Source organism: Ursus arctos, unplaced genomic scaffold (genome assembly GCF_023065955.2).
Source record: "Ursus arctos isolate Adak ecotype North America unplaced genomic scaffold, UrsArc2.0 scaffold_9, whole genome shotgun sequence".
Classification (NCBI taxonomy): domain Eukaryota; kingdom Metazoa; phylum Chordata; class Mammalia; order Carnivora; family Ursidae; genus Ursus; species Ursus arctos.
The window spans coordinates 31,549,115-31,566,274 of record NW_026623111.1 but is presented as its reverse complement, the minus strand read 5'-3'; the positions used below and the strand labels follow the sequence as shown (position 1 = coordinate 31,566,274).

Here is a 17,160-nt window from a genome sequence, read left to right as displayed (position 1 = left end):
CACAGAGCATACGGCAACAGTGAAATCAATATAAAGGAAAATAGTCAAAACAAAAGAAACAAATAAGATAGGTAAGAGAAGAGTACCTGAGAAAATTCTGTGTTTATAGATAGACGTGTTTTTGTTTAGAGTTATAAATGCCAGCTTCAAATATAAGTATAATAAATTTGGCCTGAGAAATATGTGGGTTTTTTTTCCTTCCTAAGAATCCTACTGGGAAGATTTATTCTGATAAATTCTAGATTACTGACTCTATAATCTTTCATATAAAGTTCTTCCTTCTTGAATGTCCAAAAAAATTTCTTAGGAGCAGTGTGAGAGCCCAGAAAAATACTATATAAATAATGCTGGACCCTAGAGTTCCCCCAATTCTATTTTTACTCCACACACTATTAATATGCTCTGTCTTGCCTTATTATCTGACAGCTTTCAATATATAACCACCATAATATTAATCATAGCATTATTTGATACATATATATACATCAGAGCAACACAACTAAGCAAGCTTTACGATAACTATATTATTCATAAGTTTTCACTATAAATGATTTCTTCTTAAAGAAGAGCTTTTAATATTAAAAATTTATAATCTTTAATTTTAACTTCATCTAAAAAGAAGATGGGGAAGGGATGAGATTTTTAAAAATATCAACAATTATTCCATAAATTCAAAACAATTCTTAGGAAGAAAGGCTCAAGAACTTAACTGTTCCTTTGCCACTATTACAGCAAAAGAGGAAAATGGAGTTAAGTAGCACGTACAATATGGTTAATTTTTCCATGGGTATTCTACTTTTCAATCTGATTACTTTTAACACAACATAAAAGCTTCCTCATTAGTTAATGATTATAAACAGTTTAACATTCCACATAGAAACACTTGCCTTACTTATTGAGATTGAAAAAAAAAAAAACTCTCAAAAACTAGCAAGAGCCCTGCAATAAATACTATCAAAATACTTCTCATGTTCATGTTTCCAAAATGTATCTTAGTTTATGTCCTTGAATAGTGCTTTTCCTAAATAAAATGAACTTCTCTTCAATAGTTTTATGATAAAAAGGACACAATTTATACCCAAAAAGCATTTTAAAACTAGTCTTATCAAAACAAAAACTAGTATTATTAAACATTAATATTTCATTTAGTGGCAGCAGAAACAAACTCTTAAATAAGAAGGTAATGAACATTCTGCCTATCTAACTTAGTTCAGGAGGTGCCTCACAGTTTATAAATATCAGTTTGCTGGAAGAGTTCTAGAATGATAATGCTACTGCCATACTGTCTTTTAAAAATACACCTAAATAACCTAAAAAAGATTCAAGAATGAATATGTATAATGCCTGCCTTTAAGAAGAAGCTAATGTATCATTTCCATACAATAACTACTATTAAGACAAGAACTTGATTTTTACTAAAGATCTTTTTTCCATCTAATGATTGTCAAAAGGACTAACTGAACAGCATCCATGAAAGCATCCAGACAAGGTGTGGCATATATAGGAGGCACTCAATAAACAATACAAAACTAAATAATGTCAAGAAATGGCTCATATGAACTATAAAACAGGAAATAAAATTTTATCAAGATTTAGTAGGATATGATAAAGACATTCTAGCGTCTTTAAAAAATTTATATGAAAACAAAAATATTCTAGAATATTGGATTTTTCTGATGACTTTGGGTTAACTGTTCATAAAGGAATTATAAAACCACCTCATTCAAAGTAGACATAACCACCACTTCTAATATTCAGTCAATCCTCATTTACTCAAAAGGAGAAAGAAATTAGAAACACTGGCTTTGAAGTCAAAGGCTATTAGGACTCAAATCCCAGCTGTGCCACTCAGACGTGTGACCTTAAACAAGGTACTTAATTTCTCTGAGCCTCAGTTTCCTCATTCTATGAAACAGTGATAACTACTTACCTCAGAAGATTTGTTGTAAGGATAATGAGAAAATACATGTAAAGCTCTAAAAGTAAGAACTCAATAAATGCTACTACTACTACTACAAATTGTTATGATTTTTACTAAGCATGTATTTGAATGCCTATTATATGCAAGAACCTTGGTTTTGTTACATAACCTAAATTTACAATAATATTCATTATGGAAGATTTGCCTAATGAAGAAATAAAAAGCTAAATGCTTCTTTATCTTGCCACCCAATTCCATAGTCTAAAGTAGCTACAGACTTAGTTTGTGAACACAAAGTTCAGCAAAGTTGCCTCCTTTCTTTCCTCTTATCTTGAAACAATCACTCAAACCTTTCCTGAATAAAGAAAATTAAATATTTGGAATACAGCCTGTGTGAAGACATATGAATGAATGAAATACTTAATGACAAACAGAGGAGAGGAGCTTTAAAAAAAAAAATTTATCAGTCAGAAATTCAAGGCAAGATTTGTTATAGATACCATATGAAGGGTAATTGAGCATCTATAGTCCATATATTAGAGGCTTAACATGCTAGGTGTTTTCTACTGTTAAATTTTAACCTATACAATTTTAACTTGGCTCTGATAAATCTGTGTTGGGGAAAGAAAAAAATTAGCTAAAATTTAGTAAGGAAAATCAGTCTATATAAATATCTAAATTTATTATTTAAATGCTGTAATACCCTAAGCCAAATGAAGTTAACCTTCCATGTAGTTTATAGATGCTTAAGATTATTCTGATTTAATGTTTCAGATAAGTTCTCATACGCACAATATTTTGATACAGAAAAAAGTACTTGCCTTCATATGGTGTGTCTGGAGGTCCTGCTATTTCTCCTCTTAATTCTGTAAAATTCTCATCTACAAGATCTACTTTAATTTGATTTTTGCTCGTCTTAAAAATAAACAGAAAATAAATGTTAGTTATATCAGCAAGAAAAAAGCCTATTTTTAAAATATTATCTATAAAAAATTTTGTAACCCCCTCTTTAATAAACTTGATTATCTGCTCTAGTAAAACTAATAGCGTGTGCTTTTCTAGGATTTAATTAGCCAATTTTAAGAATATTTAAAACCAAAACACTAACAAATTTTCACTTCATTGTTTTTAACGAAATAACACCACTTTGAACAACAGTACAATGGCTTGTTAACTTTACTAGAATGTTTAGAGAAAAATAGCAAACACCTATTTTATATTTGCCAACTTCATGTATGTTACGTCCAAAGTGATAAGTCTATTATTCATCTGTAGATGAATGCTGCTATACTACACCCACAGGTTACATGGGTTCTATCCATATGAACAGAAAACTCAGGGTCATTAAAAGCCATGTAGGGTATAAACTCTCACTTAAACTAACCACAACAACTCTAGATGTTTAGGTTAACTGAAATAGTATTCCATCCACCCAGATGGTGAAAACTCTAAGCATATAGCTAATTTATTTCCCTTTCCATGAAAATTCTTGAAGACTAAAATGCCTCACTAGAATCATCTAATGCCTTCTTCAATTTGTTTTAAACTGCTTAGTTTAAACTAAGCTAAACTGCTTAGTTTAAACTAAGCTAAACTGCTTAGTTTAAACTAAGCTAAACTGCTTAGTTTAAACTAAGCTAAACTGCTTAGTTTACGTCAGTGGCAACCACCTACTCTTCAAAACAGACTGTTATTTTAAATTTATCTACATCTATTTATTTTGCACGTTACATTTCTCAAAGTCCTTTCACATCTATAGTATCATTTCAATTTCTCAATCCGTTCTGAGTCAACGGTGACTTTAAATGATTCAGAAAACCCTCCAGGGGGATTCACATTAATGTTCAAAAGTACCTATCTGCAAACGAGCTCTCCACTTAAATTTTGTAATCTACACTAACATCTTACTGGTCTAAGTCTAAATTCCTAATACGGTAAACCTTCGCTTTTTCTCAATTGTTAAAAACATAAATCCTTAGTGTACACATTATGTTTTCATTTTTTTTGGTTAGAATTTCATATTTTTACCTAAGTAACACAACATATCCACTCTTACAAAAGAAAGCCTTGCAAGATTTCAAGAGTAAATTTTTTGCTTTCAAACCTACCTTCTTACACTTGTTTACTGGATGAACAATGTAAGAATTACTGTTTTAAGGTCCATGGCTTCCTCCCCCAACCTCCAACAAGCAGATACCAATTTTACTCTTTTTCTATACTAAGCAGTTCGTATTAATACAGAATGTTAAGTACTGAAAAAATATATAACTTAAAACCCAAATTTTAAAGATTTCATATGACTTCTAATTAATCTTATCTTTTTAATAACATAAGATTTAAAAACTATGCATTTTATAAAACATTCTAATTAGTAGGTTTGTTTCATAACCTTTTTTATTTTACCTTTGGGATTAATGTATTTCATATTTTTCTGAAGTTAATTTTACCCCAAAATTAAAATTAATTACAAATATACACATGGGAAACTTCTTCCTGTGCCCTAAAAAAATCATTATCATCCTTGGTATTTGCGGTGGAAGAAATATACAATTTTACCCATGATAAAATACTTTGTCCAGTATGCACAGGAATGAATAATGTTAAAATGAAAATCAAAGGCACCACACTTTCACTGACCAATTTAAGAAGCTGCAAGTAGAACTATAAGCCTTCCAATTCTCCTGCAAGTTCTAAGTAAAACAAGAGTAATCAGATCTTGCAAATCATCAATGCTTTCAAAGTTCATTCGAGTTTCCCACAATACCCCCTTTTCCAAAAAGAAGTAAATAACCTTAAAATGTCAGGATACTAAAGGACATGATTAAAGTTTTGGGGAGGAAAAGAGGAGATAACAGAAATTAGAGAAGCTGCCTTCCAGATTGCCCCCAATTCTCAAGTTAGTAAAATGCTAAGTAAACAATTACTGATTTTATTAGTATTCCTGTCCTTATTTCTGTCCTCATTACCCACAAATTATAATTAGAGAAAAATGTATCTTATTTTCCTCCTCTACAGAAGGCATACTATTAGTGTATGAAAAAATGTACTAAATAATTAGCTAAAAAAAAATACAATCACCATGATGAATCCATTATAAAGAAGCATCCTATATGGTCTAGATAGAGTAGAGTCTTTATCTGCAGATAACCAAAGATAAAAAGAAAATGGAAAGTTAAAGACAGATTTTTCACAGCTTAATTTTTCCATCACGCAACAATTATCCTTTATTATCTCCACAGTTCAATGTCCAGTTACTCCACAATCCAAAATTCAGATCCAAGTCCCCCCAACAACTAATTTAAAATCCCACTCAAGAACTGTAAGGAAGATACAGAAAATGGCAAAAGATAACAGTATTTTGAAAAGTATGGCCTTTGAAGTCAGACAGATGAGAGTTGAATCCAAGTTCTGCCACTTATTTGTGGCATTAATTTAGGTAAGTCATTTAATATCTCTCAATTTTATTACTCTAAAATGAGAATACATACCTCAAATTTAAATGAGAATATTCTGGAAAGGAGTAGCATAGCTACCCTTCCCCTAATTACATTAATTACAAAAACCTTTGATTTCAAAGTCCTACTATATAAAATTTATTTCACAGGTCTGTTTCCAGTCTAAAAATGGAAATGTTGGGGCGCCTGGGTGGCACAGCGGTTAAGCGTCTGCCTTCGGCTCAGGGCGTGATCCCGGCATTGTGGGATCGAGCCCCACATCAGGCTCTTCCACTATGAGCCTGCTTCTTCCTCTCCCACTCCCCCTGCTTGTGTTCCCTCTCTCGCTGGCTGTCTCTATCTCTGTCAAATAAATAAATAAAATCTTTAAAAAAATAAAAAATAAAAAATAAAAATGGAAATGTTATTTCTAAAAATAACAAAACAATGTGTTATTCATTTTAATGACCAGGAACGCTAAGGCTTTTGGATGAAACCCTGCAGAATTGTGTTACCACTGTGCTACATTTTTTGTGAGGACCTCAGCAAAACTGCTTTTCTATACTTTCTTTTCCCAACTCAACTAAACACACATTGGGACTTCTGGTAGTCCTGGTTTTTCTGATGTTCCTTTGTGGCTCCAATGTGTTTCTACCACACAAAAGGAAAAGAGATGAATAGAAGCTACAGTTCCTAGTAAACATTTTTAAAATGAACTATTAAAGCATAAAAATGTATGCAAAATAGCATATAATGTTAAATCTTATCTGAATGTGGTAAACCAGCATTACTGCTAATAATCAATAGTACTGAATTTAAAAGCAATTCTAATAGATTTCCAAGGCCAAGTCTCTTGGTGAATTGATAACATTAACACAAAATTCGTCCAAATAATTCCTGGAGTCTACTATATGCCAGAAAGAAATCTCAAGTGTTAGTGAACAAAACTAAGTATCTGCCCACTTGGAGCTTACATTCTAGCGAGAAAAACTAAAAACTGATTTTATCATAAAAGCTCTAAGTACATTGTTATTTAACCTGTTTAAACTAACATGTGACCTCAAGCAAGTTAATTAACCACTCTGAACCTCAGTTTCAACCTCTGTCAACTGGGAATTGTTAACAGTACTTACTACATACAGTTCTTGGGGGAATTTAATGAATTAACACAATATATAAAACAATGCCTGCCACAAAGTAAATGCTGAATGTATAGCAGTCACTTAATATTGTACTATGTTGACTTCTGACAATGATGTAGGAGCAGAAAACTTCCACCTAAAGCAAATATTTTATATTTTTTTAAGGCCCACTTGTCACACTACTCTCACTTGTATTTATTCTGGAAATTTTATTCTAAAACAAAATTTCAATATAAATTTCAGATAGACAACTATAACTCTAAATTATCCCTAAAGTTATAGATCATTCTCATATGCTATAAAGACTTAGTTTGTTTCCTAGTCAAATCACAACTACCAAAATTTAGGGGCACTGTTCACCAGTATCATGCAAATAAATGTGAAATTCAATTCTTCCTAATTTGTTGGAAATGAGGCTTTTTAAAAGGCTTAAGAGTTGCCATTATTTCCCCCTAATTTAATATGAATGACCTTTTCCCCCCTACGATTCTAAGGCCCCTCAAATAAGAAAGACATTCACTTTCCAAGCAGTTAATAAGTAAAAACAATTCTGAAGCTTGAGGCATGTCACATACCAAAAGCAAGCTGACATGGAAACTAAGAGACCAGAAGGGAACTGAAGCCATGGGGACATTTATGACCCTTACTAAATACAAGTTCTAGATCAGTGCTCTCCAACAGATATATAATAATGTAAGCCACAGGGCCCTTGGGCGGGCGCAGTCGGTTAAACATCTTGCCTTCAGCTTGGGTCGTGATCCCAGGATCCTGGGATTGAGTCCCACATCAGGCTCTCTGCTCAGTGGAGAGTCTGCTTCTCCCTCTGCCTTGCAAAAATAAATAAATAAAATCTTAAAAAAAAAAAAAAAAAAGTAAACCACAAACGTACTTTAAAATTTTCTAGTAATCACATTAAAAAGTGAAGGAAGTAGAAAAATTAATAATTTCTCTCCTATATATCAAATTATCATTTTAACATGTAATCAAAATTTCTGAGATATTTTCATTTTTTAAAAAACCAATGTCTTCGAAACCCAGTATTTAATTGACAAATCACATGCACATTTCAATTTGGACTGCCCACATTTCAAGTGTTCAAAAGTCACATGTGCTAGTCAAATCCACAGATACAGAAAGTAAATTATAGGTTGTTAAGAGAGGAGAGGGAAGGAAGAGATGAGAAGGATCTGCTAATAGATACAAGGATTATTTTTAAGGAGATGAAATGTTTTGGAATTAGTGATAACACTTGCACAACTTTGTGAATATACTAATAACCACTGATTTGTACATTAGTCGAAGTTTTTAAAAACTTGAAAAAAAGTCACATGTAGCTAGTGGCTATAATACTGGACAAGTGTAGCTACAGAGAACCAGGAAATAACAGCCTTTCCAATTACAGCAACAGTCTGTCATTAAAATTTTACTTTCCGGATTTCTGTCATCATACTTCACACAATATATAATGCAGAATAAAGTCCTGAACATATTAATCCCATGAATATTTACTGAGTACTCACTATTCATAAGGCAAATAGGTACTGAGTAGTAAAATGATCAGCCAGAAATGTTCTCTAACCCACCCTACCCGCATATATAGAGCTTTCATTCTAAAGTATTAAACAATTATACAATTTTTAAATGAAATACAGAATATCCTGAGAGTAAAGAAGCTTCTCTGAGGAAACTACCTTTAAAAGATTTATGAATGATGCCAATGATGGCATTTCAGGCAGAAAGTCCGCCCTCTGCAAAACAGAACAAAACTGGACCTGGCATATTTAAGAATTGAAATACCACCAATGTGCCTAGAATACACACAAAATAAAGGAGCAGAAACTGAAGCAGGGAAAGTAGGCAGGAGCCAGATTATGCAGGGTCAAGAAGAACAATGAGAAACATTTAAAGCTGTGATTTGACAATCAGATTTGAGTCTTCTAAAGAACAAACCGCTATAGCGAGGAAAAATGCCTGGAGGTAGATTAAAGCAGATACAGAGAGAAAGGTTAGGAATCAGTGACAGTAATTAGAAAGTCCATTTTGGAAAAAAAAAAAAGAAAGAAAGAAAGAAAGAAAGTCCACTTGGATGAAAAGAAAGAAATGAATTAAGAGAGATAAGAGGGGTGCCTGGGTGGCTCAGTCAGTTGAGCATCCGACTGCTGTCATGATCTCAAAATTAGCTCCACATCAGTGTCCCTGCTCAGCTTGGAGTTGGCCTGCTCCTCTCCCTCTGCTCCTTCCCCTGCTGGTGCTCCCTCCTGTACCCATGCTATCTCTAAAATAAATAAATAAAAATATTTTTTTTAAAAAGAGAGAGAGATGAGGTAAAACTTCTAGGAAGGAGTCTGCATGTCCCTCTAAAAGTGTATGATCTCTTAAAGAGGGAACAAGGATCACTCTTATAGTCTGCTTTTCTACTGACTGGATGATAGTGCAATAAAAAACTAAGATAAGGAAACAAGAAAGTGAGAGGTCAGAGTCTGGGAAAGGGGAAAATAAAACTCTGACTTGGACATGTTGAGAGAAGAGTTATATATGAAAATCCAAAGGGCCAAGAACATGGTTCATAGTCTAAAATTCAGGAGTGATCTGCGCTGAAGATATGATGATGAGCAAGACAAGAAAAACCAAGAGAGTCTGTTATCACTGGCACCAAAGGAAGAAAAATGTTTTAAGGAGAGAGTAGCTAATATTGCTGGCAGACAGTAAAAATAATAGCTAATACTTATATAACACCTTATAAGTAGTATTCTGATTTATATGTAATAACTCATTTGACCCTTCTAACAATCTTATGCATTTACCAATAAAGAATCTGAGATACAAAGAGTTTACGCAGCTAATAATTAGTGAAGCCAAGTTTCAAAAATGACTCCTGAGCCAAACATACAGATTTAATTTCACTGACTCTAAGATACCATCAATTATAGGATGCCCTGTTGTATGCCAGTAAGAAAAAAAAAAAAAACAAAAAAAACCTTTACTTATACTATAACACAATATTTTGTCATTTAGATTTTTTTAAAGGGGGCAGGGGCAGAGAGAGAGAGTCTTAAGCAGGCTCCACACCCAGCACAAGCCAATGTGGGGCTCAATCTCACAACCCTGAAATCATGACCTGAGGTGGATGCTTAACCAACTGAGCCACCCAGGCACCCCTAGAATTTTTTTATTTTACACTTACTCAAACTTTAGACTTTACATATATCACTCTTAAGACCGCATAAAGAAAAAATAAGCAAAATAGTTATTTTCTTCACATTTAGGGGCGCCTGGGTGGCTCAGTCGTTAAGTGTCTGCCTTCGGCTCAGGGCGTGATCCCAGAGTCCTGGGATGGAGCCCTGCATCGGGCTCCCTGCTCCACTGGGAAGACTGCTTCTTCCTCTCCCACTCCCACTGCTTGTGTTCCCTCTCTCACTGGCTGTCTCTGTCAAATAAATAAATAAAATCTTTAAAAAAAGAAAAAGAAACTGGTAATAGTGATTCCTTTAGGGTAGTAAAACTAAGAACAATGGGGGAGACTGGGTGGTTCAGTCGGTTAAGCATCTGCCTTCAGCTCAGGTCTTGATCCTGGTGTCCTGGAATTGAGACCCGAATCAGGGTCCTCACTCAGCAGGGAGTCTGCATGTCCCTCTCCCTTTGCCCTTCCCCCGCTTGTGTGCTCTTTTTCTCTCTCAAATAAATAAATGAAATCTTAAAAAAACCACCACACTAAGAACTATGGATCTGGGATAGATGGAAGACCACGGTGCTGTCTGAAAATTATTCTTAAAAGTCATTCCTTTTCCATTTTTTCCACTTCTGATGGGGCTATCATAAAGCTGCTAAAATCAACAGCATGGTAGTGGTAAGAGAAAAGACACACAGACCAATGGAACAGAATAGGGAGCTCAGAAATAGGCCCATACTCATACAGTCAAACTTATCTTTGACAAAGGAGTAACCTGACGGGAGGAAAAAACAATTATTTTCAACAAAAACGGTACTAGACCAGTTGGACAACCACGTGCAAAGTAATCTCATATTACATTTTACATTTTCTAAACTGGCAAAATTCTTAATGTCCAATACTGGTAAGGCTGAAGGAATACCAATAAAACTCAGAAGCCCCTTTAAAGCCAATACAGCAAAAGGTATTAACACCATAAAATTTGTCACACTCTTTAACCCGGTATTACCACTCCTAGAAACTACCTAAGGAAATAATTTCATTACAAGTAGGAAAAAATATATAACCATAACGGAAATCACTGATGCATTAAATATAATGAAAAACATTAATTTAAGTATACATTAACTGAGGGATGTCTACAAGAATTACAGTGCAATTTAATAGACTACTACGAACAAAAATAAATGAGTGTACTTCTGGTTTCCAACCCAACATGTAAAAACTTAAAAATCATCACTCCTGTCCACAGAAGAAAAAAGCTAAACAAACTGAAAATCAACAACTCCTCTTAAATCCATCAGAGAATTGAAGCCACAGGGCAAACTGCTGCCCTCAAAATGGTGGAGAGTTGATGGGCAGAAAATAAGACTCAAACTTACCAGGGCAAAAGCTCAAAAGCATGAACCCAGGAAGGAAAACCTAAACTATAATTGATTGACAAACTGTTGGAGGCACAGTCGGGATGAATTTGAGAGTGAAAAACTCTCAAGGGGCCTTCCCGCTTTTGTTGAGTTTTTACCTCCAGGTTCCCTACCAGGTTTTCACAGTGAAGATCAGATGAAAATGCCCTCATGCTCCTGGCAGGAGGAAGGGGAAAGAAGCCATTTTGAAATACACCTAGGGTATTCGGTTTTTCTTAACAAGGCCTGCCCTCAAGAGACATTTTTCACCAGAGCCTAACCAACTAGGTCTTAAAATAGATCTAACCAACTTGAGGGAAGGGAAATACCCTATACCAAACCCCTCCATTCTTCCAGTATCATCAAAAGGGGGGGGGGGGATGAAAAGCACTTTTGAAGGTCACAGCTTGGGGGGGTAGACTCCCCAAAAGACTGAGACCCACAGACACCTGCGTGGCTCAGTCGGTTAAGCGTCTGCCTTCAGCTCAAGTCATGGTCCCAGGATCCTGTGATTGAGTCCCACAATGGGGCTCCTTGCTCAGCAGGGAGCCTGCTTCTCCACCTGCCTGCCACTCCCCCGGCTTGTGCACGCTCTCTGACAAATAAATAAAATCTTAAAAAAAAAAAAAAAAGACTGAGACTATAGACTGTTTCCCCTCCCCCAACCACCACATCACTAAGGCTCCTGTATAATAACTGGGGATTACAACTAACTCAAAGAACTGCCATGTCTCAGACCTGACTTAAGAAGATGTCCCTAGGGGCACTGGGTGGCTCATTCGGTTAAGCATCTGCTTTTGGCTCAGGTCAATGACCCTGGGATCCCAAGATTGAGCCCTATATCAGGTTCCCTGATTGGTGGGAAATCTGTTCTCCCTCTCCCTCTACCCTTCCTCTCCTGTTCGTTCTCTATCAAATAAATAAATAAAATCTTAAAAAAAAAAAAAAAAAAGATGTCTCTAATTAGCCGCAGGGGCAACAGGGAAGACAAAAACAAGAGCATAAGAGGAGTTTTTAGACTCTGATATCTATAGCTACAGCAAACAGTATCCCTGGACAGATAGACATAAAGTCTCACACCGAAGGCCTATTTACCTCAGTTATTTTTACCCAGTACATCATTTGTGACTTTGGCTTTCAAGAAAAAATTTATAAGGCATACCAAAAAACAAAACTACAGAAAAAGACTCAGATGGCAGAAATGCTAGAATTAGATTAAAAATTTTAAACTACAATTAATATGCTAAGTGCCATTATGGAAAAAGCTGACAACATCCAAATCAAATGGGTAATGTTAGCAAAGAGATGGAAACTCTAACAAGAAATTAAAAGAACATGCTAGAAATAATCTTTTAAAAAAACTGTAACATATAAAAATGCCTTTGATGGGCTCGTTAGGAAGTGAACACAAACAAAAAATGAATCCGTGAGCTAGAAAAAAAATGTCAACAGAAACTCCAAAATCTTAAATGCAAAGGCAAAACAAATGAAAAAGATAAAATAGAATCTCATACAACTAATAGAATAACATACAACTAATAGGAATACCAGAAAAAGAAAAAAGGAAAAGAAGAAATATCGGAAGCAATAATGACTAAGAATTTTCCTAAATTAATGACAGAAACTAAATCACAGATCCAAGAAATTCAGAGAATAAAGAATAGGATCAATCCCAAAAAATCCATAGCTAGGCATATCATATTCAAACTGAAGAAAACCAAACACAAAGAGAAAAGCTTGAAAGAAATCAGAAGAAAAAACAAACCTTGACTATTAAGGAGCAAAGATAAAAATTAAATTGGGCTTCTCTTCAGAAATCATGAAAGAAAATGGAATATAATATTTAAAGTGTTAAAAGCAGAAGCCTGGGTGGCTTAGTCTGTGGAGCATGTGACTCTTGATCTCAGGGTGATGGGTTCAAGCCTCATGTTGGATGTGGAGATTACTTTAAAAGAATAATAACAAAAACAAAGTGTTGAAAGCAAAAAGCCCTATCAACCTAAAACCTATATGCAGCAAAATTATCCTTCAGATATGAAAGATAAATAAAGACTTCTTAAATAAAAGTAGGACATCTGTTGTCAGCAGACATATCTTGCAAGAAATGTTAAAAGAAATTCTTCAGGAAGCAGGAAAGTGATATAGATCAGAAACTCAGAATTTACATAAAGAAAGAGCATTAGAGAAAAAATAAAGGTAAAATAAAATCTTCGATCTTTCTTATCCTTTTTTGGGAGGAGAATTGGGCGGGAAGTGGGAGTAGGGGGGAGACAGTGGGGGAAGGGCAGAGGGACAGCAAGTCCCAAGCAGGCTCCACGCCCAGGACAGAGTCTGATGTGAGGCTCAATCCCACAACACTGAGATCATGACCTGAGCCAAAATCAAGAGTGGGATATTTATCAGACTGAGTCACCCAGGCGCCCCTGATTTTTCTTATTCTTAATTGATCTAACAGATAAGAGTATGTTCAAAGCAATAACAACAACAAAGTATCTGGTGATTTTACCTTATGGATAAGTGAAGCGAATGACAAACGTTATAATAGACAGGAGGGAGGAAATGTGAATTTTGCTACAAAGTACTCACACTACCTGTGAAGTAGTATAGCGTTATTACCAAGAGTACCTGTAAACTATATATGGCAAATTCAAAGGCAACTACTAAAAAAAAAAAAAAAAGAAAAAGAAAAAGCACAAATAATGTGCTAAGAAAAAAAATGGAATCATATAAAATGTTCAATAAAACAAGTTAAGGCAGAAAAAGAGTGTAAGACAAAAAAGAGAAAGAATAAGAGCAACAAATAAAATAAAGAAAAAAGGGGCACCTGGGTGGCTCGGGATGGTTAAGCATCTGCGTTTGGTTTGGGTCATGATTTCAAGGTCCTGGGATTAAGCCCCATATTGGGCTCCCAGCCCAGCGGGGAGTCTGCTTCTCCCTCTCCCCCTGTTTGTGCTCTCTCTCTCTCTCTCAAATGAATAAATAAAATCTTAAAAAAAATACAGTGAAAAATAAAAAGGCAGACATTAATCCAAATATATCAACAATAATCAACAATAATTTTAAATGTCAACAATCTAAATATAACAAGACAGATATTATTGGAGTGGATAAAGAAAAAGGTCCAACTATATGCTATCTAAAAGAAACTCACTTTAAATATAAAGACAAAGACACATTAACAGTAAAGCAGATGGAAAAACTATAAAACTAAGAAAACTTAAAAGCTTCATGACAACTGGATTTGGCAATGATTTCTCGGATATGACACCAACATAAATAAAAATACACTGGAACTACATCAAAGTGTAAAATTCCTGTGCATCAAAGAACACAATCAACAGAGTAAAAGGCAACCTACGGAATGGAAGAAATTATTTACAAGTCATATAAATGACAAGTGATTAATATCCAGGATATATAAAAGAACTCTTAAAATCAACAAAAAACAAACCCAATTAAAAAATGGGTAAAGTACTTAAATAGGTATTTCTCCACAAGATATACGAATGGCCAACAAGCACATAAAAAGATGCTCAACATCATTACATAACTATAATTAGGGAAATGCAAATCAAAACCACAATGAGATACACAGACCTACTGGGATGGCTACTATCAAAAAAACTGAAAATAACAAGCGTTGGCATGGATGTGGAGAAATCGGGGCCTTGTGCATTGCTGGTGGGAATGCAGCCACAATGGAAAACAGTATGTTGCTCATCAAAAAATTGAAAATGGAATTACAATGTGATCAAGCAATTCCACTTCCGACTATATGCTCAAAAAGCAGGGTCTCGAATAATCTGCACACCCATTTCATGGCAGCATTATTCAAGGACAGCCAAAAGAGGGTGCCTGGGTGGCTCAGTAAGTTAAGTGTCTGACTCTTGATTTCGGCTGTCATGATCTCAGCTGTCATGATCTCAGCGTCCTAAGATAGAGCCCCACATTTTAAGGATTCTCTCTCCCCCTCTGCCCCTCCCCCCACTCTCTCTTGTTCTCATAACAACGGAGTTCAGGGGTGTCTGGGTGGCTCAGTCAGTTAAGCATCCAACTCTTGATATCGTCTTACATCATGATCTCAGGGTTGTGAGATCGACCCCATGTCAGGCCCGTACTCAACGGGGAGTCTGCTTAAGATTCTCTCTCTCTCAGGGCACCTGGGTGGCTCAGTCAATTAAGTGGCTGCCCTTGGCTCAGGTCAAGATCTCAGGGTTCTGGGCTGGGAGCCCCATGTCACATTCCCCGCTCAGGGGGAGTCTGTTTCTCCCTCTCCCTCTGCCCCTCCCCCTGCTCAAGCGTGCGCGCTCTCTCTCTCTAATAAATAAAATCTTAAAAAAAAAAAGATTCTCTCTCCCTCTGCCCCTCCCCCCTCAAAAATAAATAAACAGACAAATCTTTTTTTTTTTTAAGATTTTATTTATTTATTCGACAGAGATAGAGACAGCCAGCGAGAGAGGGAACACAAGCAGGGGGAGTGGGAGAGGAAGAAGCAGGCCCATAGCGGAGGAGCCCCATGTGGGGCTCGATCCCATAACGCCGGGATCACGCCTTGAGCCGAAGGCAGACGCCCAACCGCTGTGCCACCCAGGCGCCCCTAAACAGACAAATCTTAAGGGAAAAAACACGGAGTTTCAAAACACATGAAGCAGTAATAATGTAACTTTGAGAAAGAGATGAATCCATTACCATAGTCCGACTTCAACATCCCTCTACCACTATTTGAGAGATCTGGCAGACAGACATAGATGGACTGATCAGCAAACACCAAACTGGATCTAATGTACATCTATAGACTACTTCATCCAACAGCAGGAGAATAATACACTCTTCTCAAGCTCAAATAGAACATTCACTAGACCATAATTGGGGCCATAAAACACAAATTCAAAAGATCAGGAATCATACAAATTCAAAAGAACAGGAATCATAAAAAGTATACTTGCAGACCACAATGGAATTACACTGGAAATCAGGGGCACCCGGATGGCTCAGTTGGTAAAGCATGCAACTCTTGATCTCGGGTTTGTGAGTTCACGCCCCACACTGGATGTAGAGATTACTTAAAAACAAAATCTTTAAAAAATAAATAAAAGTAAACTAGAAATCAATGACAGGAAGATAGCTGGAAAACCTCAAAACACCTGGAGATTAAACAACACACTTCTAAATAACACATAGGTCAAAGAAGACATATTAATAGAAATCTTAAAATATTTTGAACTAAATGAAAACGAAAAGACAACATCAAAATTTGCAGGAGGTGATAAAAATAGTGCTTTGAGGGAGCTTTGTGTTGAATGCATATATTAGAAAAAAGTCAAAATTAATAATCTAAGATTCCACCTATGAAACCAGAAAAAGAACAAATTATATACAAAGGAAAAGGAAAGTAATTTAAAAGTTGAAGCAGTGAAACTGAAAACAATAAAACTGAAATAAATGAAATTGAAAACAAGAAATAAGCAGAAAAGCCAACTAAACCAAAAATTGGTTTTTTGAAACAATCAATAAATTGATAAACTCTAGACAGGTTAAGGAAAAAGAGAGAAGACACAAATTACTAAATATCAGAAATGAAAGACCCATCTCCACTAATCCCATGGACATTAAAAAAAGATAAAGTAATATTGCAAAGAACTCTATGCTCAAAAATTTGATAACCTAGATGAAGTGAATTGATTCCTTGAAAGACACAATCTGTCAAAATTCAACAAAGATAGACTATCTGAATAGGACTATATGTATTAAGGAAATTGAATCAATAATAACTTTACAAAACAAAAAGCACCGGCCCCAGATAGTATCAATGATGAATTCTACCAAACATTTAAGGAAGAAATTATACCAACTCTCTACTGCTTACAATCTCTTTTGTAAGGTAGAAGCAAAGCAAGAAGTATTTCCTAACTCATTCTATGAGGCCAGTATTACCCTAATACCAAAACCAGACAAACAAATGACAAGTACAGACCAGTATCTCTCATGAACACGTATGCAAAAATCCTCAAAAAAAATATTAGCAAATTTACTCCAACAATGAATGGAAAGAATTATACAGTTAACCCTTGAACAACAAGGGGGTCGGGGT

The 17,160-nt window shown here is 35.3% G+C and overlaps 1 protein-coding gene across 4 annotated transcripts in view; it reads right to left on the bottom strand.

The window, feature by feature from the left end:
* Positions 1–17,160, bottom strand: part of UBE2K (ubiquitin conjugating enzyme E2 K) — a 70,597-nt gene that overhangs the window by 26,280 nt on the left and 27,157 nt on the right. For 2 of the 4 annotated variants that reach the window (XM_026508761.4, XM_057309525.1), the window contains one exon: positions 2,743–2,836. In XM_026508761.4, coding sequence (XP_026364546.1) covers positions 2,743–2,836 — 94 coding nt within the window. Of the gene's footprint in view, positions 1–2,742; positions 2,837–4,999; positions 5,401–7,237; positions 7,317–17,160 lie in introns of those variants that run through there. The other 2 variants (XM_057309524.1, XM_044387676.3) reach the window with 2 other exon arrangements.